Source organism: Argopecten irradians, chromosome 14, assembly GCF_041381155.1.
Source record: "Argopecten irradians isolate NY chromosome 14, Ai_NY, whole genome shotgun sequence".
Classification (NCBI taxonomy): domain Eukaryota; kingdom Metazoa; phylum Mollusca; class Bivalvia; order Pectinida; family Pectinidae; genus Argopecten; species Argopecten irradians.
Window position 1 is genome coordinate 22,862,810 of NC_091147.1, and position 25,927 is coordinate 22,888,736.

Genomic DNA, 25,927 nt, shown 5'->3' on the forward strand with positions numbered 1-25,927 from the left:
TTGGATTACACGATTGGTGACCCAATTTCTTATCGTTTGTAAGAATACCATTGTTTTAATAGATGACTAAGAAAAACATTAGTACAAATTTTTGATTGACATATTCATTATTCTACTGTACAATAAACCGTATAACTACAACACGTCATTTTCTCTATCCAGGGGTTACGATCACTTACGGTTCACTGCACATTCAATCGCGTTGGCAGTTATTCACGCGTGACAGCAAAATACAACAATGGAAGCAATAGATCAAACCGAGGGCTTCCTGTTTGGATGATATCCTTACAGGTCAACCGGATGTAATGTTATAACAATACCGTGTATGTGTAATATTTTTTTTGTAGTTAGCAAAGACATAATTAACCTTCATCACTAACTTGTTTTATCATGCGTTACCTTGTTAACTTATTTACATACTTTAAATCCAATTATCGGGTTAATACGTCTCCAATGATGGACGTTTCTTTATACCGGGAATAAACACATATAAGGTCACCTTCATGATCATGTCATTATTTGAGGAGAGAACAATACGCGTTCAAGGTTCAGTTCTTCTATTAAGGTGTCAAAGATACTGATAAGTATCGGTAAATAGCCAAGGAATTTCGAAAAATAGATTGCTTATTGGATACGAAATTGTAAAACCAACGAAATATTTTGTTTTATGCACACTACACCAGCAGTATAATTTTAGTATTTAGTTAAATTAGTGTAGATTAGGTATAGCTAAACTTAATGCAACTATTTGCAAAAGTTGTTGGCGAGATATGAAGATTTCATTCAAAAGCACGAACATGTAATATCATAAGATATTAAAATAATTTATCAGATACTGCACTTGCTGTGAATTGCAGTCTTACGATGAAAACAACTCCTCATTTTCAACACAAAATAAAACTGTGTGACTAAAGTTTACTGCAACTCGGGGCATTTACTTCAAAATGAAACATTCTTATTGACATCAACACGAACTAAGAACGATTTCTTGTACATTTATGTACATTATAAAGACATGTTGACTTTCCTCTTTACAGTATATGTTCACAAGAGGTAAGCACACCCTTAAACATATTTACACATGTTTTAAGCTTATCTACCATTAAGATTGTTTGTTTTCTTTATGAGTAATTTTCTAGCACGTTTGTACGAAATCAGTCAATAGGAACCTATCAAAGTTCTTTTTTTTTTCGTTATTGAACCACATTCATTTCTATTTTAAAGTATAAAATGAACTGTTTTTATTATAAAATGATATTTCTTAATACAATTATCACAGTTTGTATAGTTACCAAATGCAATTATTTTTGTTTGAAAATATCAAATTGCAGTTTTTACTTTACTTTGAGGAAATTACAACATGACGTTCGGTTTCGTTTAAAAGTATCGTTATTTATAAGTTGTCATGTCATTGCGATACGTTATTTATCTGTCTAAACATAAATATTTTTTATGCAGAGTGAATAATGTGTTTAGAAACCTGTCACAAATATTTTCTGCTCTGCATTTATTGGGAGGCTGTGGTATGTTAGCGCTTTGCTACGTAATGACATGGAATTCGCCAAGATGCATGTTGGAGCTTTGAGTATGTATTGAAATTCACACAACTGGATACTAGTATATACAAAACTGTCAGAGTATGTATTATAGGAGAAAGATTATGTTGCTATTGCGATATTGGTTTTTTAATGTTTGAAAATAAGATTTTATAAAATCATAAATTATACATCATAAATTTTATAATATATAAGATTTAAGTTTAAGATATTATAACTTTCAACCGATTGTTAGCAAAAAATTGCGAATTACAATACAAAAAATGCATTAATATAGAGGTAAAACCATGAAGCAAAATTGTGGTCTACAATTTCATTACACATTTTACAGTATAATGAATAATTGTAAGGTCATTAAATTAAGAGATGGCAATGAGTTTTGGCAATACTGCGAAATATTATTATATTTACATTTACAGTACAGTGTAATGGGTACAAACAGAAAGACTATGGAGCCAAAGTTGTGGTCTACAATTAATCTCACATTGGTACAGTGTTTTTGGTAATTCTAAAGCGATATCTTCAGGAATGTTTCAGTCGAAACAGACATAAACATAGATGATTTAACATGGTATCAATTCAAGGTTGTAACAAATGTTTGTAAGGAATAATACATGTTTGTCTGTCCATTTTTACTGTTTAATTCATCAATAATTGTGGGTTTTAATATATTTCTGGAAACAAAATAACATGTCAAGCAATTCGCCTAGTTATAGCACATATAACATTAAAATAGAACTACCATGTAAATGACCAACCAGAATCGTATATAGACTTAATGTACAAGTCTCAACTCAAACATCTGTTTCTTTTGTAATATGAACATAGGATATTGATCGAACTGATTCCGGCTAGGACATGTTACACGACGTATTCCCAGTAGTATTCATAAGATAATAAAACAGTCTTATCTAATTATCTATGAAAAACTAGTGTGCTTTTCTCTACAACGTTCTCTGTATAAAACTGATGAAAGAGTAAGCACGACTTGTGTATTCCATATGCGTATTACGTTCAATGTGTGTATTACGTTCAATCAATGCTTTTGTGGAGATTATAGAAATACGCCAGTTAAAATACGTTCACGATATGACTCGATGACCAACACGCTCTTCGGGCAGTAAAGACAAACGCCTGATCGAATGGCAATACACGAATTCGACAAGAAGAAGCCGTGTGCTATTTTTACCAACGGATTACACTGGGTTGACCACTGTCCCGACTATTTAAAGATCACCAAGAGCGTTGTTAGTACTAGTTCTGTGGTAAGTGGTTTTCTGTTAAAGGTTTCTACACTTTGAATCGAAATTGAAATGAATGAAACGTTAGGACATAATGAGGTATCGATATTGCCTGTGTGTGTGTAGCGTTGCTTAGTGTCTACAGTTGTAAATATACTCGGCAGTAATCCTGAAACACCGAGTTACGATTGGACAATAGACGATCATAATTTGGTAAGCATTTTATTTTATTCTATTTATATTATCGTGAGAGACATTGAGGGTTCAATGGCATATACATATATGTACATTGTTTACCTGTATTCTAGTATGATCACATCATTTCTCGACATCATTGTCAGCCGTATGTAATCAATAATACAAACATTATCACCTGCATGTTGATCGATAATAGGGATAAGTGAGACGTTCGCCTTGTGTACTCCATGCACATACCGGTGTCACATGGAAAAAGATACCAAAGAAATATCACCACTACCTACATATCAGCTGTTACGTTTCGTTGTCTGATTCAACATATACCATTTATCAGGTAATTTTTTTAAAAGTTTAAATTAGTTAACGAGTAGTCAGATCGATTGTTAATTTCAATGATATATATAGTGTTGTTTACTCAGTAGTGCTAAAAAGATATCGAGAATCGATCTGTGATTTTAAAGACAACTCGTACATGTTTATACCTTTGTATACTTATGCTGCCTTGTCATTTATCTGCTGAAGGTAACAAAGCGTAGTAGTTATGGTAACAGTTGATATTCATTGGTTGTGTAGCAATATCTTTATGATACATAAAGAAATTAATATATTGTAGGTTATCATCTCAATACATTCTGTGGAATGATATAATACAATTGTAGAATCAAACGTTTGGTTATCACATCCTCTTTTGTAAAACATATAATACTGATTTCTGCGAAGAATACAAAAAAAATCTAGCGATCTAAAATAGTTTTAATGGTCGTCCGGGACGAAGATTTTTGGGGGGCAAATTACATGTCACACCGGCGACATTTATTTTTGTTTCGCGTAAACGCGATATTTTTCTAGACCTTAAGACTGTTTTGCAGTAAATTAAACAGATACGTACTAGACGTCTAAGGTAAAAAATATCCGTCCTTATATTTAAAATGAAGAATAACTCTTCGCACAAATCAGTGGATAGCATTGTATCAAACCTCGAAGTGTTTATGTTAGAGATAAATAGACGGGATATGATCACGTACGTCACAGTTGTCATCTTTTTATACCGATATTAATATCAAGAATGACGCTAAGTACGTATTGATATCAATTCCAACAATTTCAAATATACGATTTATGATTAATTTGAAAAAGGAGATTATTACATATTTGCAAAATGTTGTGATTGATAGTTTGCTTACTCTAATATACCTTATACATATTACACTATATAGTAAAATTAGGAATGTATTTGAACCTTCTTATCAAGCATTTTTTTAATGTGAATAACGTTCCCCTAACGTAAATTACTACAGATAATGAAAATATATTTCAACATTGTTATCAATTATGATTTTTTTAATGTTTATATCGATCCTCTGACCTAAATTTACTCTAGATATATATTTTTATGATAAATAATACATTGAGACCGTTATTAAATGTTAGATCTCATTGATACAATAAAGTGTTTATGGCATATAAATTATATACTTAATGTATCTTGAATTCTACCGCTAACCCTACAGCTCGGAGACAAAGCGACTGCATAGTTCATTTCACATCTATTTCACTTCATTAAATTTTATTGGCAGATGTATTAGTCAACATGGCTGCAAATACAAAAAGGCGAAATTAATTCTTCCTTTACGGATATCTAGTGTTAATATAATTGTTGTAATATTTGATTATTTTAAACACATTTTGAAAGGAAAAAATAGCACCTCGTTGTGTAGATAAGGTTTCTGACATTCTAACATTACCAGCCCAATGAGTCCTGGTGACAGTGAGGTCACCAGGACATTTAGGACCTACAAAACCTTCAGCTCTGAGCTCCGATAGCTATGTGTTAAAGGTTTCTGACAAATTAAATTCTATAATCTGACATTCTACAACAAACACTTCCACCTCTATACCCCGGAAGCTGTGTGATTAAGGTATCCGACATTCCTAAACCAAACTTCTAGCTCTGAACCCAAGTAGCTGTGTGGTAAAGGTATCTGACAGATTAAATTCAAAAATCTGACATTCATTATTCAATCGACATTCTACAATCCGACATTCTACAATCTGACATTCTACAATCTGACATTCCTCTGACATTCTACAATGTGACATTCTACAATCTGACATTCTACAACAACTAAACATTCTACAATCTGACATTCTACAAATAAACATCCAACTCTGACCCGGTGGCTGTGTGAAAAAGGTATCTGACATTCTACAATCTGACATTCTACAATCACATCAACAATCTGACGTTCTATAATCTGACATTCTCCAATGTGACATTCTACAATCTGACATTCTACAATATGACATTCTATAATCCGACATTCTCCAATCTGACATTCTAAATCCGGCATTCTGCAATCCGACATTCTCCAATCTGACATTCTATAATCCGACATTTCCAATATGACATTCTGTAATCCGACATTCTCCAATCTGACATTCTAAAATCCGACATTCTACAATCCGACATTCTCCAATCTGACATTCTATAATCCGACATTCTCCAATATGACATTCTACAATCCGACATTCTATAATCAAACCTCCACCTCTTAGTCCCGGTGGCTGTTTAGTAAAGATATCTAACATTCTACAACAAAACCTCCAGCTCAAAGCTCCGATGGATGTTTAGTAAAGGTACCTGACATTTTACTATCAAACCTCCAGCGCTGAGCTTCGGTGGCTGTGTTTGTAATTTAGCCGTATCTAACAGTCTACTACAAACAATGCTATTTACAATTCCAATAAACTCAGACCCGATGAACCTTCTAATGTTAACATTAGGCATTTCCAATTAACTATATCAAGTTGGTGTGGGCATGCAGTTATCAATCATAATGAGGTCGGAACTGCCAGTTGTTTCGGATATTATATTTACACATTAGCATTGGTATGTTATTGTCATAAAATGTTTATATAATCTATATATATATATGTACATAATGTATGTAAAGATATGAATTCGCACACGCCCCAAAGTTCCATGGTAGACTTGCACAAGTCCCTATTTGTTGAGAAATTACGAAAAAAATGAAAATAATACAAAATATTTGTTTAGATATATAGACTGTCTACAATTACACACATGTTTTTATGGTTATGATCATCAATCTTAGGACAAATGTATCATAAACCGCTTCGCAGTTAATTTAGTTTGTATCGTGGACTGTTTTCGCAGTCGATTGAAATTCTGATATTTGAGTCTATACCACCATAAACCTGTTTATATTATAGTCTATTATAGTCACAAACCTTTGCCATGTGGACGGCGAGTTTGAAACACGTACGCGGTTGCTTTGTGAAAGCCGTATAGAGGAGCTAAGGGACATGATATGTATCAAATGAGTTGAATAAGTTAACGGACCTTCAGGGTCGAAGCATATCAAATTATCTAACGAGCATATAAATCTACGTTTCGGAACCTATATGTTACACTAATTATTGCAGTATCAATTGAGTTTTTAATTTGTTTGTTAACCTGAATTACGGAACTTATGTTACAAAAGCAATACGTTTTGAGATTAGCATTCTTCTTGTTATTTTGACAATTTTTGTATCATTTGTACTGATTCCATGATGATATGTTTAAATGGTGCTAACACAAGATAAATAAGTATGTACCGCCTGGAATAGAAACTGATAAACTTTGACCGAATGTATTAAATTTTCTGATGATATGCGTTCTAAATACCTTAAAATGGATTTTTTGATTGGAACATAATGTTAGAATGGATAAATTATAATTACATAGATTATTTTTGTGGTTGAGGAAACAATACACAAGCCGGTAATCGTGACAGAAGAAGAATGCAATCATTAAGAATATTATTTCTACTGATCTCTGCAGGGAAGTTCTTTGTTTATATATCTTTGTCTGGTATCTCTCTGTATAAGTGCATGTGTCCGCTTGCTTAAGTGACAGATTCTTAGCACTAATCATGTACGCGTAGTATTTGTTAATGCGCTTCTAGCCATGAAATCTATTCAGAACTCTTCTTGAAAAGTTTTAAACACCATTAGATTACGACAAAAAATATTTCGTGACATAGTGCTAATCATGTAATTATGTCAGTTTGTTGATTCGAGCTTTGTCATTATACATTATTATATTTTTTTATGATTCAGCCTTGCTTGTAACGAGAATTCTCTATATTCATACAGAATATCAATCATGGCAACCTTGTACGACAAGAATTCAACAACACATATCCAGCACACATGCTATTGAATTCCAATATGGTTATCTATATCATTAAACGATGGCATATGTTTGCGTAATAGAATTTTACAGATGGTTTTTCCTCCTTATTATAAAAAGTCTTAAATGAGAACTTTGGCGTAATGATATCATAGGAAAAATAGTCCATGAATAATTGTTGAATTTCAATATATTGTTATAAACTTCTTTCTTGTTTTACATATATATCACTCTGTCTAAAAGTCACGACTGAAATTGTAGGTGTTTTGATATACATGTATTATATGAATTGCAATAGCGAATGATAAAATTCAAGTTAATGTCAGTTTTATTGAATAACGAGTAACATTACAGACATGCCAGGCACGCTGCATAAACATGTAAACACAACATAAGGAATATTTTGATATAACCAAAAAGATTGAGTATCAAAATATACCAGAGAGTTGTATCAGTTTCATGGTACAAGAGAAACTCGATTTACTCTATCTTTCAGTGAACATTGCCTAAATCAGGATGAACTCGATTTTCATATTATTCCTTATTATAACATACATTTATCTGTATAACAAATGTTTCTATGTTAATCCTTAAATCAGAAGGCTACATAATTTTTATGTAATATTTTCCTTTAAAAAACAAACAAAAGGAAAGTGAAAAAAGGGAATTGAAACTGAAATTCTTGTTTAAACAGTACTCCTCATTAAAACTGTACCTTCAGGTATGGGTGAAATCGAAATCCGTCTGAAATTATTCATATGCTAAAATTACCTGGTTTTCATTTTGTGGATGAATATACGCATATATAACTCACGTTCCGTTATAAAACGGTATGCTAACCGTGTTTGCTATCGCTCTATTTAGCGTTAGTTTAATAAACAGTTCGAGGATGTCTATGAGCTGTCAATGTATCATTGTTTCACACAAGTGTTCCATCGGTAACAATCGGCACCCTCCGTAAACAAAAAAACGGAAAACCGAAGGTTCCCGATTAGCATGTGTTATTAAGCTGAATGCCCAAAGAGGAAAGACTTAATTCAGCATTAACTGATTGCTTTTCTGCTCTCAATATATATGTATTCCTTGTCCTCTGAAGAATAACTTGCTACATCAGGCTGTACAATACAAAACAAATGCCTGGAAAATCATGTCGCAATATATAGTTGGGAAGGTACGCATAACTCAGTCGCTGTTCAGTAAGCACGATACATATAACTAATAATTCGTTCAAAGAGATAAATTGCCTATGGGAAGTAAACTTAACATGAAAAATTTTAAATGGTTCATTTTCCACTCAGTTGCACAGTTCAATAGATATTCCCTTGTGTCTGATTTTAGGTGGAGAGAGAATACGCGAACCATCTGTATTAAAACTAACTGGAGCATTTTCCAGTTGATCAAAATCGTACTACTTATATGGTCAATTGATTATATAAGAAGCGCTAACGTGCACCATGGAATATGTCCAGTTCCAACTGCGTTCATATTCTGTATACGCAGTCAAAATGAAGATCACTCCTCAGTGAGATGATTCCTAAGCCAATGAATTATAAGTGATATAAAGTTCGGTAATAATTTCAAGTGTTAAAATTTACTCCCGCCTTCAATGGAATATAGAACTCCACATTAGCCTTAGTGGGTATCCTGCTATGACAATACAAAATCATTACCCGCACACTTGTATCTTGTATCTTACAATATTGGTTGTGCACGTTCGTTACATGTATCTGATTTGTGCACAGACGTTGTAACATTTGCGTCAGAATTTTTGCATACAATATCTTACAACATTGGGTGCGCACGAACGTTATATGCATCTGATTGTATAAATATAAAATTTGCGTTAGAATCGGCGCATAATATGCGTCTGCAGTATCAGTTGAATCGTTCTTCGTGCTTTTAATAAACAGTTGTTTATACGAGGAGTTACCTACATTACACCGATAAAACTAGATAGACATATTAGCTGTGTGTATGGTCCGATGATGCAAAAGTAACATCTGTCTAGTCTTTGATATAACAACCGTTGATTTGTTGTTTGTGTATTCAAATTCACAGATCATCTCTTCTCGTGCATCGGGCGATCCTCTTGCAGTAGTATCCTCCCTATATTAGATTCTTCATGGGTCAACCTTATTCAAATTATAATATTAAATCTTAACCTGTCATTCTCTCCTTTTATAGCTTGAACGTTTTTATGTTAAATGCATATTAATTATACTGATGATCATAACACCAGGTGGGTTCCATAGTTAACGCTAACATAGATAAATTACATGTTCACTTCCTTCGATCCCAAAACAATCTAAGGATAGCAATTACGAAATTTACATATTTCAGAGTTATCTCTAAGTATTGATTGTGACGTCATGTGTTGGCGAGAGTTACATCATACGTTTCGGAGAAAACGACATGAATTGCGCTCACAAATTAATGACGCTATAAAATAGTTTAACGTCCTACTAACAGCCAGAGTCATTTAATAACATACCTGAGATTTAGATAATGGTAGGACTTTAGGAGTACACGGAACAAACCATCGACTTACGGTCAGTACCTGTCAATTTATAGGTGAATGGTTTGTGGTGATATGTCGAGACAGCATAACCATTAGGTGGTCTCCAAGTAGGCAGTGAACCGCGAACGTAGATGGAAATTTTAGCTTGTTTTTGGGTATCATACTGGCGTAATCGTATTTATGTCTATAACGAGTAGGTAAATTTCTTGATAACATCAAAGTCTTAGACGTAGTTTTTTATGTTATAATTATTTAAAAGGTTTCATTGACGTTTGTGGGTCAGTTAAATTTCCATGCCTCGACAAGACTAGTATCGAATGTCTGTATAGGATGTTATAACTGTTGGGTATTATAGTCTGTAAAAGTATTATATTTTGACAAATCTATTTTCTTGTATTCTTAGATTACTGCAAAATGTAATACATGTACCTTAAATGCTATGTAACTTAGGTATTCATCGTGGAAAGTGTTTACATATCGGTAGATATAATTGTCCCTCAAAATTGTAGAAGTATTCATCAAATAATGATAAAAACCTTAATTACATCCTAATAAAATATAGCATTGATTCAGATACACCGAGATCAGTCTCTAAAATACTGTCCTCTACCACCCTGTAGTTGATAACAAGATTATGTCTTGAATATATCTCAATTCAGAATTAGCTTAGTCTTTTTTATAATGATTTCTTCTATGTTGCCCAATGACATACAACGCTCCTAAAAATAAAACAATATAAGAGTCGTTTCTTTAAAATCCACACGAAAGTATATCTGTATTACATCAATACTAAAAATAAAAGCAAACAACATGAACATGTATATATACAATGTACTTCGAACGCATAACTTATGCTGAACTCAACACATTTTTCTTTACTTTTACAGAGGCCAGCGACGATGTTTTAGAAAAGCTATCTTCACAATGACCGGTGAGTATATGAAAACAAGTAAGATATCATGCCATCATGCTTCAATGATTCATAATAGGGTAAAAGTTCTACTTACCATTGCCTCCCAAAACATACAGATACAAACACCGTAACTTAAATAACGCTGACTGTTACCCAAACCACGTGTATAACAACGAAAAAAATCAGCATCAATTTGCTTGTCTATGGAGTTATCTATCCACACAGTGTCTGTATGTATAACTTAAATCAATGAGGGAAGAGTAATTAAGAAACTTAGTCGTGGATTCAATAATTAAACATCATTAAACATTAACTTTAGTTGATACCAGTATAAAAAGCATCAAACACGTACTTGTTTTGGGGGACCTATTTTTAGTTTTACCGAGAGCAGTATTCAATTGTATTTTCCTCTTCCTTGGTCGCATCTAAGAGTAACTAGGGTATTGAACATGAGCAAGGTCCGAGTATCTGCAATAACAAATGATAAATAAAAACCGCAAGCATTTCGGGGATTCATTTAGCAAGATGTTGTGACAATTTTTCGCGGCAATAAACAAAAGATTATTTTATCTATTTCACTCTTGCGTTGATAGAAATACATCGCTACACATTAGATTCTAGTTATAGTCTACGTCTTCGCTGATTATTAAGGGTATATGTGAAGATGCTAATGAATACCTAAATCGACACTGTGTATAATCGGAGGGTACATTGATTAGTTTGAACGTTCTATTTATGGACGTGACAGGTATATATATTGAAAGAAAGCCGGAGTACACGGAGGAAAACACCGAACAGCAATGTTAACCATTACCTCACAAATGCCCCACATGGGATTCGAACCCGCGACACAGAGGGTTGGAGGGTTTGTGGTAATATGACGGGACATCTTAACTATTCGGCCACCGCGGCCTCTGAAACAATGTTTACAACGTAAAAATAAATTTTGTGTTGTGACGTCATGACTTTTGTCCAGGTTTTATTTTATTTGTATTACGTTGATACATTTCGTTGCCAGAGCCATGCTAATACTAATTAATTCTCAAAAATATTTAAACAAAAAACTTGAAACTATAACTTCTTGTATATTAATCTAACTTAAAGTAGGAAGACCTAATTGAGTGGGTTGTGCATGTCTGAATATTTTAAGAGTCAATGGTATGTTCGTATTTTGTATCCTTGTTACATGTATATTTGAGCTCTTACGAGGAGACACAACACTAATATACCATATTTTGACATTATTACTAGACACGTTCAGACATGGCATGATCAATTTGTCAATATGTGCCTCGCGTCATAATGGACTCAACACAAATCATTTTAACGGAAACACTCTAGGCTTTAAGTGTTGTTGATACAATTCAAATTGATATTGATCTGCTCGTTAGACAAATAACCGACCTTGCTGTCCTGTAGTTTAAAAGTCCATCGGGCTAAATTTTAAAGTTACTCCAACATAGATGTTCGTAATGCATTCGAAGTGATGAAATAAACAAACGATACAGTTATTATGCTAGAAATGACACAGAAATGTATGTTATATATTTCCGATTATTCGAGTTCATCGAGTATCGTTGGTTTGGATTTTTTTATCATTAATTAAGTAAGAAATTGTTCGACATAATGATGAACGAATGTGTATAATTTGCCAATTAGTAAAACATGCAAGAAACGCCATAGAGGACTTATCAAAATCAATCGCTTGCGTGTGATGTCGCTCATATCATTGTAAATATCAAGCATTTAAACAAATTGAAGAAACACATAAGCACTACGTAGTAATGAAAACTTTGAGAGGAGTATGATTTTATTTTTGAAAACATGAGCGACCTGAGAAGTTGAGAACATGGCAACATGTTGAAGAAAGTTTGTTCAATTTTCCCGGAAAACGTACACTGTCAATTATTTTCGATTTTAATCGATCATCAATTGATTACACAAAAGTGATGATCGATCATAAATTATCAATCGATTCCTAACACTAGAAATTATACCTCACTTGCATCCTGACCACAAGTAATAAACATCGAACCTAACCTCTGTTGTTTGATCTTCATTGCAACCTTAGGCATCATCTTCTACAAAAGGGAGCCGAAAAGAGAACTACCACACAAAGTTATATAAAACAATGTATTACAGATAAAATAAGGTTTTACAAAAACAAGAGTTATAGACGAGATACATTACACCTTCACAGGTTAAGCAATGAAATTTATCTTTGCTTATTTTTTTTCCTGTTTTTTTTACCGTCTATATTAAGGATTACGTGGAATAAGGGCATGCGCAGAGGTTTGAAAGGGAAAACTTACATTGAGTTTTTTTATTTTTTTTTTTATTTTATTTTTTTTTTATTTTAAAGTTTTTGGTGAATCTGTAAAATAAAAGTAAAGGAGGCTTGAAAGGGGGTTACTTACAGTCAGTTTTATTTTGTACTTCTTTTTGTTAGTTTGGTGTATCTGTAAGATAAAAAAAAGATGATGCAATAAAACAGAGATCAATGAGTTATTGTATATTGAGAAGATATGAAGTTTCCACGTGGACTATCCTAGGGGCGTATGCCCTGATGTGCCCAAGTATTAATTCTACCAGTAAATATAAGGATTGATGTAATGTTTGCCTGTCAGGGAAAGAGGTATCGACATATCTATTTACATAATGCCATTATTAACAACATTGTCAGTGGGAATCAACGACATGGACTGGATTTGTTTATCATTGCTAGTCACAGAGGGATTTTCATTTTCGAATATTTCTATATCATTTGATTTTATTGTAAAAACAATTGATAAAACTGAATTATATTTGTTGCTTATTAATGGTTTTTTTTTCGGTACCGTTTATCATTTATTTTAATTCTTACTTAAGCTAAAACGTACATGTGGTTTATAACAACAAACTCAATCTATAACATATCAACAACATTCAAGTAAAATGCACCCTCTATCCCCTCCGTACATGTCAGTTATCGAAATATACCTCTGAACAGAAACGTTTTGAAAATCCCAAATGAATACATACGCGTAGTATCACAGTAATCCCCATATCTAGTACTTAAATAAAACCGATATCGGCTGGGCATTTTCAAAATGTACTTATACATATATGTTATCAATGACTGCATATCTTTACGATGCGTGACACTAAAATAAAATATTAATTGATTAATTGATAAGTTATATTAATCTAGCGTCAATGTAGTAGAATATGAGCTTAAACAAGATTATTGCTAAAATAAGGTTACCGCAAAAACAAGATTACAGCTAAAGCAAGGTTACCGCTAAAACAAGATTACTGCTTAAACTAGGTTACCGCTTAAACAAGGTAACCGCTAAAACAAGGTTACATGTACCGCTAATGTAGGGTTACCGCTAATATAATGGTACCGCTAAAATAAGGTAACCGCTAATTTAAGGTTACCACTAAAACAAGGTAACCACTAAAACAAGGTTACCGCTTAAAGAAGGTTACCGCTAGAACAAGGTTACTGCTAAAGTAAGATTACCACTAGAACAAGGTTACCGCTAAAACAAAGTTACCGGTAAAAGAATGTTACTGCTAAGATAACATCACTGCTTATACAATGCTACCGCTAAAGCAAGGTTACCGCTAAAAAAGGGTTACAGGTAAAGCAAGGGTACCGCTAAAACAAGGTTACCGCTAATATATATTTACCGCTAAAACAAGGTTACCGCCAATATAGGGTTACCGCTTATGTAATGGTAACGCTAAAATAAGGTAACCGCTAATATATGGTTACCACTAAAACAAAGTTACCGCTTAAATAAGGTTACTGCTAGAACAAGGTTACTACTAAAGTAAGATTACCGCTAAAACAAGGTTACCGCTAAAACAAGGTTACCGCTTAAACAAGGTTACTGCTAAGATAACATCACCGCTAAAACAAGGTGACCGCTAAAACAAGGTTATCGCTATCAAAATGTTACCGCTAAAACAAGGGTACCGCCTAAGTAAGATAAGATCAACGATTGAGTGTATCGCAGCGTTTTTAGATTTAGTTTGATTGTTTGATCGGCGGATCACCGTGTGATTAAGCGAGCAGAAATCATGACAATTCAGAGACGTATACTATATATACACGTTAACCGAAAATAAACACAGCACTGACCATGTGTAATACACAATACAATAGGCAGGCCATTTAAAAGCAAAGCACACCGTTAGTAATGACATTGTGAAGATAGGTACCGACCTTGAAGCATTGGCAAACAGTCTTAACTGATATGAAATACAGGTATATAAAGGTAAGTTCGTACACATTCGACGGTTATTAAATTATAATTTATGATCTTCCTATGCACGAATTTGTTCATTTATTAACCTTTTTGTTTATTTATGTGTTAACAATGATAAATATTATAATTTGAAATTGAAAAAAAATCAGGTAAAAACAGGTAAGCATTAGGAAAAATGTTACGTCTGTATTTAACGTTGTTGGTCATATGTCTTAATAAGGATGCTACTATATAAATCAGTGCTATATATATATTATTGAATAAAAAAAATCGTCACTTTCGCTCTGATTAACGTAAATCACATCACACATGTACAACTTAGTTATATCAATCTTGACTACTATAGATGAATTTTACATTTAGTTCCTGGCTAGAGCTGGAGCCTAACGTTGTGATATCAGTGACCAAGTTACTCCAAATGTGTCATATGTTGTTTATTTGGATGTAAAGCTAACAGTTCTCACATGACCGAAGAAGAGGGTAAAACATCAATGTCCCAGTGACTTGTAATTTTGGCAATGTTTGATTTAATATCCATTTGTCTTGCAGGAATGACGGTATGTAAGGAGATACGCCAGCGAAGCGAAAATTGCTGTTAGTTAACGATATATAATGGCAGAGGAGATCCGATATGAAGCTATTCTTTCAGTTTATTAATCAACAATGGTGAAGGAAATCCGATGTGAAGTTTTTGTAAATGTGAAGCGATCCTTAGTGTGAAGTTATAGTTTATGTGAATCCAGGATTAAGGTGAAGTGATGCGATGTTAATTTTAATTGCCCTACGCGAAGGAGCACCAAACAAAGCCAAGAATGGGATATTAAGTCTTAGTCATGACATACATGATGCGTGAACTTCCCAGTATTTGTGTTAGCGGATTCAGTCATATAATGGATAATATCTTTCATTAACTACAGGGGAGATAATCCTTTTCTACGTGATATCACCATGAAACCTTGTCGGATATCCAAGATCAAAAACAGCTTTCTTATGTGTTGTGTGCTGTGTTTACTTTTTATCTCAATTCATGATTTTCTACAATTAAATCTGGCACCTGTAGGCTATGATGATATAGCATCATTTCCAAAATACAACTTTGGATTTTTCTTCCCGTTGGAAATCGATCTGCCAAAAATAGTGGAAGATAAAATTGTCAATGGGACAGACCCGGACTACGCTCCAATCAATAAACATCCTTTCCAATATATCCACAGACCACATAAATGTTCATTTAGTATTTCACGTTATAAGAACGATAAAGAACCTACTTTATTAATTCTAGTCAAATCTGCAGTAAGAAATGACCGCCTACGCATGACTATAAGAATGACATGGGGTAAGGTTAAAAGACCCAATGTGAAAGTAGTGTTTTTAATGGCGAATTCTCCCAACACATCACAATTCGTGGCCCTTGAGTCTGAAACATATGAGGATGTCATTCAGGAAAACTTCAAGGATAGTTATTCGAACAACACTTATAAGACTATTATGGGCTATAACTGGGGAGTAAAATACTGTTCTGAAGCAGATTACTTTTTATTTGTCGACGATGATCATTTTGTTAATGTACCAAAAGTGTTACTCTTTATTAAGTCGATTCCAGAAAAAGAACGCAAAACAGTATTCTACGGAAAGAAAGTGACCAGAGCTATTCCAAATAGATCGGATTCAAAATGGATAATTTCCAAACGTGATTTTCCATTTCATTTATTTCCGCCATATTTAGGGGGCGGGGCTTATCTAACCTCATACAGCTGTGCTCTCCGATTCGTCCATGCTTTTCCGTATGTTGATTTCTTATGGATAGACGATGTTTACTTGGGAATAGTCGCTCATAAACTCAATATCACTGCTAGGCATGTGAAGCAGTTTTTCACCAATGAAGACAATCCATCTTTAGACAAAGGATTCTTCTCCCATTTCAATAACCATAATGCTAATGATATGGTTAAAGCATGGCAGCGCTCGCAAGAGAAATATATATAGAATAATTTATGTAACTTCGTATATATTTTTACTTTCATATTCTACACATAGTGTGTTATTTTTATATATGTCCTGATTCTAGTTTTAACAAAAATACTTATTTTAATTTTGTTGAGGTTTTCAAATATTAACTAATTTTTAAAGTTAAAATTAGCTTTATTTTTACATTGTGGCGTACCAAATATACTACACAGGGCATACGTTTTACATTGTAATTATATTTTATCTATTTGTCATGTGAGAAAAAGAATGGCTGAGAATGAAGTATTTATTTCAGGTGAAGAAATTTCTATATAGAGGCGCTAGTGGTTAAACAAAGCAGCATGAGTTAGTGACAGACATTCGACAATTACGGTATGAATCACAGATTGTTAACTTGTCAGAAATGTTTAAAGGTTTTACTTCTAACATGTCAGATTTTTTTTCCCACTTCCATAGTCAATGCCTGGCATGAAATCGCAGTATGAGTTGTACACAACCTATGATTAGTTTAGGAATGTATTTCTTTTTAAGACAACAGAAACTACGGAAATTGTTAAGAATATTTTCGATATCCCAGGAATTACTATCGCTGTCGTTACATGCACCCCTGGAATATTTCATGACAAAATGAAGGAAGTTAATGAGAAGAAAACTGACCAATCACATACCTGCATTTATGATTTTAAAGGCGACGCCTACCTTCAAAGCCACACAGGTAACCTCAGTTGCCGTTATTCAGTTATTTTGATGCACATGAAAGGACCAAACTACCTGTTCATATTTGGTCACATACAGACCCTTCAGTTGTTTTTTCTATGAAATATTCTAGGAAATGGATATTAACACCTGGATTATCGAGGAGGATTAAGATAAACTATTTATATATACATTCAATCCTCTTAGAACTGTGTCGATATCCTTAGCGTCACAATTAGAAAAATAATCAAAATGAGATGAATAAAAGGAAATATATAATAATAGCTATGATACATTAGTTATGCGAAGTGTTATGTGTAATGGAATGAAAGTTATCGTCGAACTGTTAATCCGTGATTTTAGTTATAAACGATTACCATGTGATACTGAAAGTAACTTATTTTAGTGATTCTATAATTTGACGTTTTCTTGACTTAAAATTTTATTACATTTTCAGGTAAAAATTCTCGTAACTTGCATTTTACTTTAATTAATGTGTATCTTATAGGAATTGCAATCGCTCAACATTTAGTTTGGTATTTTGAAAACGTTACGAGCTATTGATGTATTTTAAATGCATGAATTGCTACACCGCCGACAGAGCATAAACGATACCCATCATTTGAAGAATAACTGATGTTATAGTGTCTGTACGTGTCAAACAAACACAAAAATATATACAAAATAAGTCAGTTTTTGGTACATGCGCAATTAGTACCTCATTCCGTATAGGGCATAATGGCATCAAAATGTGTCGGGACGTAATTAATTATCTTTAATATCCTTATCTTTAAGTAAAATAAGAAATTAAAACTTTGCAATGTTGATAATGGTGTAAAATAAGCAACTTTGCCTGCTCATTTTTATTGAGAAAAAATACCATTCGTCAGCGGTGGAGCATCGTTAATTAATAGGTATTATGTTGTTGAGCTTATACCGTCTTTGCATATTACAGAGTTAGCTCCCGTTCGGGTAGGTATCGATTGTTACGTCATTATTTTGTGAGCGCAATTCACGTCGTTTTCTTCGAAAAGTATGACGTTACACTCGTAAACACATGATGTAACAATCGATACCTACCCGCAAGGGCAGATAACTCTGTAATATGCAAATACAGAATTGATAATTCCTTAAATATATTTAACGAAAATGTATTTACAAGTTTTGTTGTGGATAAAATTGAGAGGAACTATTCCGTTTAGTATTATTTTATATGTACTTTCTCTTTTTCCCACACTGGCCTGATATCACATGTAGACATTGCAAATTATTTTCTAAGTGATAACTTAAATTTATGTTAGCAATTGGTAAGACATAATGTTAAACAATTCAAAATATGTTCCAAATATCTCTGTTCACTTTCTATTTTATGCTTTTAAGATTTTTTGTTTGCATTGCGATTCAACTTCAACAAAACTGTTATAAATAAATTCCATATACGTTTTGGTTACACGAACAAGTCTACCTCGTCGAAAATTACTGTATGCAGAATCTATCATGCATGTTCATTCACAGTCAAATAATCAAACATACCATACCTTTCTTAGACTTAATTACAATAGCTAATCACTGTTCGTGTCAACTCCCTATGTGAATGTTCTGTATAATATACACTATTAATTATCACGATTTCCTTGTGTTTTAGATTACATACTATTCCGCATTTACAGATTGACAATCAGAATATGATATCAACGTATGTAACAAAAGATGCTCTGTACCTATTTGTTTGATATTTATAATTGGTACGACCTAAGCTCCATGGAAACAATTACCGTGTGTTTCATTTGTGGATTCGTACCAAGTGTACTAAATTGATACGACACCGCCAAATGAAACGCATATTGATTTTTCCATGATGGAGGCACCCATATGGAAGAGACGCTTCGAATATAAGAGTCAAGTCGTTTCGATGTTAACAATATAATGGATAAAATGTTATATCTAAATAGTTTCGACATAAATTGAAATAAATAATCCATGTGATTTCATCGGATATAAATACTCGCTGTCTTGTTTTCAACAATGAAAACATTTCGATGACAAATGAAAAATCTCGAGTCCTCCATCTTGTATCCAAATTGTACGCTTCTGAAAAACGAACCACTTGTACCGGTACAGTTCTGGTGGTATGGCGAATACAGCATATTCGTATCGATACAACTGGTATGAATCTATAAATGGAACGCACGGGGAGTTTATTAACAGAAAGGTTTTTATGGTATTCTATAACACTGTGTGAACTTGATGTGGAATTGCAATGACGTCAATCTGAGCTGTTCCAGACACATGTTTAAAATATGTGAAAATATTCCACACATACACCTGACTAAGATTTTCCTGAAATCGCAATGACGAAATTCTGAGTGGTTTGGATAGTCAAAGTCCACTTTAGTCTCAAGTAACGCTAAAGGTATTAGCAGCATTTTATTTAATATATTATTATTTTAAGATATATATTAACGTACTTATTTCAGCATGATGAAATTATACAAAATTGGTTTTATTTACGTTTGTGCAATAATGAATTTACAGTTATTGTGTAATCGAGGCTTTAAAGATGAAAGATTAATTGACACAATTTTCATCGCAGAAAACACAATGCATGATTGCATTTTAATGCAAGATATCTAGCGCGAGAAGCTAAGATATGTACGTTATAGTATACAGATAAGCATGATAGACCAAGTTCACGTGCGTTGGGCATGCGTTTTGGATTATAACATTTATCATTGTGGCTTTGCTTGCATTGTTGCTCTGTATTTATTTTTTCATTTGTCCTCGCATGCATATTAAATGAACGTTTTCGTCCCCTAATTTTTATCACTTTAAATGTTTGCGTATACTTTAGTGCTTAAATTTGGTCTAAAAGCCTATAGGATTAACAAATATATCTAAAATGTCAGCTTGTATATCTCAACACAGACATGCGCTATGTACTTGTAACGAACGCCGATATACAAACTTATTAATAAATTTTGTAACGTTATGTATAGTGTAGCGAATAACGGTATGATACTCCATCCGTACGTTGACAATGCATGCAGCGGATTTTACACAGTGTCTATAAATCCGATGAAAAAGGACAGAAAAGTGGCATCGATGTTTATAACACTGCTTAAGAAAATATTAAGCGTTTTAATATTTATTTCATAGTTTTAGTACAATTTTTTTCTTCAAATTAATTCACAACATGTTTGTCCGTTGCTGCAATGCAAAGATATCGGCGCACGGATTTGTGTATAGAGGAATGAAAGGAATTCTAAATCAGAATGCATCAGTCTGCAGTCATACAACGAAAGACTACTTATATAAAATGATTAATTAAAAACAAGTCATCATTATTTAAAATAAGTGTTAAATTACTGAATATTGTTTTATTGTCTCCTATGCTGTGTAATTATTAGCCTTGGATTTCTTCTCTTTTTGATTTTTGTTCTTTTATAAATGTATCTTCTTTCGTAGTTTTTGCTTTGGTGTAATTGATTTGTGAAGAGAGCTTCATGTTTACAATTGTGTCCTTATCTTTTTTTGACTTCAACAGCATTTCCTTCGTCATACAGTTCTCGAGTAAAATGACACGTTAGGTACGTGTATTCTTTGATGACTCCTAAATGAGATTTTATTTGTGTGATCCTTATAATGCCGGGTCTATCAGAGTTCAGTGTAGATAATGATGAACATTATAGTAATATAACCATAGTATATTGGCATCATGTTTCTGTTTCCGCGTTTCAAATTGGTACATCCACACGGTTGCTACGAAACAACAGCTTTAATTTTATATATTAATACATTATACATTTTGAGCAATGACAAGACGTCATGTGGCGTTACCATGACGCTCAATGTTGATTATGTCGTCATCTTTGCTGTAATGTCGACCAGCATTTAATGATGTGTAAACAATTGATACGTCGTCCTTTCTTTAAAATCTGGGAGAACAACGAAATGAATGTAACAGCATTGACATAGAGGTTGTCAGTCTCCTTTTCAATTATTAATGACTTCATGTTTACCTGCAACGTTACCATGACGCTTACAGTAAGACTTCAGTAAGACCCACGATAAACAAGATTTTAGATACTGTAATCCTATAATAGAATTTTGTTTATTTTCACCCTTTTCTTACAAAATTATATAATATTTATTTGTTTTTAATCTAGTATTCCTTAATATTTTGTTTGAATTGTAACCGCTGCCATATTGTATATTGCTTATTGCTTTGATAGTCCGTCCCTTTAATTAAGCATTGTGTGATATTGATATGATATGCACGCCTTTATAATGTCTCTTGGTATTCTATATTTGCATGTTTAATAGTTACCCATCCTTTTGCGTAGGTATTGATTCTGACGCCAAATGTTTGCAAGCGTTACGTCATAGTTTTCGCTCACAAAATAATGACGCCATAACAGTAATCTACCGACTACGGTGGTAACTCCATAATATGCAAAGCCGATATTGAGAAATTTGTTTTCATTTTCTTTTTTTCATTTTATCCTATTTTACACCTCCAATTTTTTTTGTAGATATTTTTACCTTAACATTCAGGGAATGGTTATGGACAATTTATTCTAGAAGAAGGCTAACGTCTTTTAATGAATAAAACTGTCGTTATGATTTTAATATTGCTTTATTCAGATTTAGTCCATCATCTAAAAAGAATTCCTTATTTTGCCAGTGCTATTGTTGAGTTTGAGAAACATAGACAAATATTATTTTATATATATATGTGAAAATAAATTAGCTCATACATAGATATTTTACAAGTACAATATATTGTTCAATTATTCGTGTAGTTTTTTGCAGAGATTTAATTAAATTATCTATGTCTCTGGTTGGTATTTTTTTTTGTAAACAATATTTGAGTTCTGGAGGGAGAGAGATGACATGAATTGGAAGGAAAGAAACTTTTATGATGTATATGTATCGTACAATGTATGTCTCATTGATTTTTGGAGCAACTTTGAAATCCATATGGTACTGGGTGATATCTTCATTTTTCCATGTGTAGCTATTTCATTCTGTATTCACACCCTCCGCCCAAGTTCACAACTTCCAATAGGTACCACACTGGATCTAGAGGACTAATATAAACAAATATTGAGTCTATCTTTGTTAAAGATAGAATTTAGAAATCCTAATACAATGTTATCTATATTGTAAAAAAAAATCCTTATATTTTAAAAGTAACTTGACAAAGCCTAATCTTGACAAACAAATGAAAAGTATTGCAATCATTAATAATTTTATTTAATGATTACAGTTGAAAGGAACATTTAATAAATTAATACTGTTTAAATGTTCTGTTCATGATCTTCTAGGTCCATATTGGAAAAGTTTACTTTCAAGAGCACTCAAATCAACATTATTCAGTCTTCATATGATGCTAATTGTATGTATATGTGTATACATACACTTGTATACAGGTCCAAGGGATGAACTTTCTGTATTCATGTCACTATGCATGCATGGTGCCTGAAAAAAAGACCAGCAATTTTTTATATCTGTTGAATATGACAAAAAATTGAAATGATCAATTTCAAATATATATAAATGAATAAATGTAGGTTCATTCTACAGGGTTTTTTTTTTTATTTTAGAGAAAACATTTTATAAGTTGTGAATGTGTCACTGATGCATTTGATATAATCAAATATTGTTTCAAAAAAGATACAAAATTCATTATCTATTAGTTCCAACAAAAATTCAGAATAATTATAAATGATACATGGCTGCAGTACATTTCAACTCTGTAAAGTTTGTCATATACACATGAACCAGATACAGTTGTAATAAATATACAAACACTATTTATTATTATGACCAGAAATAATATTGTATGTGTCCTCCAAATATATCTAAAGAACAAGCTAAAACCTAAATGTACATATGTATATGTGTATATCAGAACATATACAATACAATTTTTACCAATTAACCTACAATGTAAATCCTATATACAATGTATGTGTATAACACTACCAGAACATGTACAGAACAAAAATTTACAAATTAAAAATCTATAAATATATACATCAGAACTGTATGAATTGACCGGTAGCATACAGGGCATTCATTACCCCTAAAGAGGCCCCACTAAAGAACCGCTATTTACCCCAGGGTTACGTTTTACGCGATTGGGGAACAGGTATGAAACATGTGACCATATGTGACCACTCATTTATGAAAAAATACTGCTAGGGACTATTTACATAATGATCAAAATACGAAGACTCACTCACAAATCAGCTGAGCAGGGAGTACCGGGTACGTAGTAGGCCTAGGTACGTACAGTAGCGGTCCGGAGCCGCGTGCTCGTTTGAACTGTTCTCTTCACTATAACAAGTTGTATTGCGTCGTAATGTTTACCGAGTCAGTTGTTGGGATTGTCGCTGCTCCATTGCCTTTCCTTTCGCATTTTAGGTGAGTCAGTTGTTGTTTTGGCGGAAACCTTTGGTTCAAAACTAGTAGCCATGTTTTGTTACTACGGAGAGTGGTGGTGTTGCGCATGCGTTAAGATTGAACTGCACTCTTAGCCGTCCGGGAGGACTTTTAGGATTCCCATAGATATTATTATTTCTTCGCATGTACAGCGATTTTGACGGAAAGTTTTTTTTTTCTAATTCATAAGAAATTATACCGATATATTAATACCATTTTTACCGATTTTACAGTCACTTGCCCGACTATTCGCTTTAAAATTGCTGCAAGGTATGTGATACTGCGCTCTCTAAAACAAATGCCATAATTTTAGTTTTCCTGTCTGTTGTTTATGATTTGCGTGTATGGTCCTACTCTGAAAGCTAGGAAGCAAGGCAATTAAATATAGTTTGACAATTTGCTAAGTGTTGTTCATTTATTCAACCATTTTACATAACCCAAATATATGCCATATCTATATATGAAATGATGGCTGTGACATATTTTGTCGTCAACAATGTTTTTTGTTTCATTTGAAAATAAATACATCTTTTTCTATGTTTACATATCGCGGAACATTTCTGTGTAGTTATTGATTATAACGTCATATGAGTGTAATGTCATATGCTTCTGAGAAGAAATAACGTCAAATAATGACGTCACAATCGATTCATACCTATCAAGTGTAATATTCAAAGACAGAATTGATTGGTTAACACGGACTTGTATATCAGTTTCAATTTATCGTCTACATATACTATTAAAATATCCTACAATGAAACGTAGATAACAATAATAAATATTGAGCTATTTGGAAATTTGAAAATTAAGTATTCACATATTAATCACCTAAAAGACTCTCTGTCAGATACTGCTCTTTCAATTTTGTCTTGCATGTAGCAATAATTTCATTGGCCAAAAATTTAAATAAAAATCAGGTCGCACTTAATATAGCAATGCATTGGTCTGTAAATGAAAAAGTTCACAAGTAAGTTTAAAGTACGTGTCAAACGATTAATGAGAAAGAATAAACTTGAATATATTTTTTTTCTGAGTGTACTCTAATCACAAACTTCTTTTTTATTTTAATTTGTAAACAAAGTTAATAGCAGAAGCTTGCAACAAGCACAATCATTGACCACAGTCTGAATGTTAAGCACACAAATGTTCTCGTGACCGTTTCCTTCATAACAAACATATCAAAATCGTCCGACTGTATAGTCCGTTTGTTCGAGATGGGTTATATTTCTCTCTATATATTAGAGGTCACGTGGATGTTGGCAGGTATTCGCATCCAATGGAAAACACCAACCAAATTTTACATCTCATGAGCTTAGACTGTGAAGTTCATCACGATAAATGAACAATGGCCTTTTGTAATTGTTATCGTTTTTACAACTGTTTGTCCGCTGAGGTAATTTGAAACAAGGAGGTGGTTAAAATATCCCAACAAATGACCTTCTTTGAGCATTACATCTATGTATATGATTTGGTTACATAACAATCACTTCAAACATCAGAACAGAAATTATCTTATTTACTAATAAATGTTTGATGTTAGCAATAATTGTACACAGATAAAACTATAAACAATTGTAAATATAGCAATATATAACCGTAAATTTTGAAACATAAGATCCATTTTAAAAACATTAAAATAAAGTATGATAGAGCGTACTTTTGTCAAACTATGCACTTTGGTGTATAACAGGGTCGATGTACGTGTCTGTTATTGTTAACCTATTTTATCAGTAAAAAAAACACTACTGCCAATGTTTGAATTACTCATTAGAATTACGGTGCCATGCCTTAAATAAGAGAAACGCCCGAAATGGGTACTAGCGATTTTAATGATCCATTTTATTATAACAGACCTCAGATCGCTTACAGAATCAAATTAGTGCAAATATACTTTTAAAGTTTATAATGATTGATTAGATCTGTCACCAATAGAGTG

The 25,927-nt window shown here is 32.9% G+C and overlaps 1 protein-coding gene across 4 annotated transcripts; it reads left to right on the top strand.

The window, feature by feature from the left end:
- The first annotated feature begins 2,511 nt into the window (after nucleotides 1–2,511).
- Nucleotides 2,512–21,148, top strand: LOC138306953 (beta-1,3-galactosyltransferase brn-like). 4 transcript variants are annotated; one of them, XM_069247545.1, is made up of 3 exons: nucleotides 2,512–2,821; nucleotides 10,599–10,642; nucleotides 15,430–21,148. In XM_069247545.1, the coding sequence occupies exon 3, from the start codon at nucleotides 15,829–15,831 to the stop codon at nucleotides 16,864–16,866; it is 1,038 nt and encodes a 345-aa protein (XP_069103646.1). In that variant the 5' UTR covers nucleotides 2,512–2,821; nucleotides 10,599–10,642; nucleotides 15,430–15,828; the 3' UTR covers nucleotides 16,867–21,148. The 4 variants fall into 4 exon arrangements, with proteins under 4 accessions (XP_069103646.1, XP_069103648.1, XP_069103649.1 ...); XM_069247547.1 differs by lacking the exon at nucleotides 2,512–2,821 and adding an exon at nucleotides 2,831–3,010; XM_069247548.1 differs by lacking the exon at nucleotides 2,512–2,821 and adding an exon at nucleotides 3,046–3,329.
- Nucleotides 21,149–25,927: the final 4,779 nt, after the last annotated feature.

Coding starts and splice junctions, on each gene's coding strand:
- LOC138306953 (XM_069247545.1), top strand. CDS start 15,829: ATGAAACCTTGTCGGATATCCAAGATCAAAAACAGCTTTCTTATGTGT.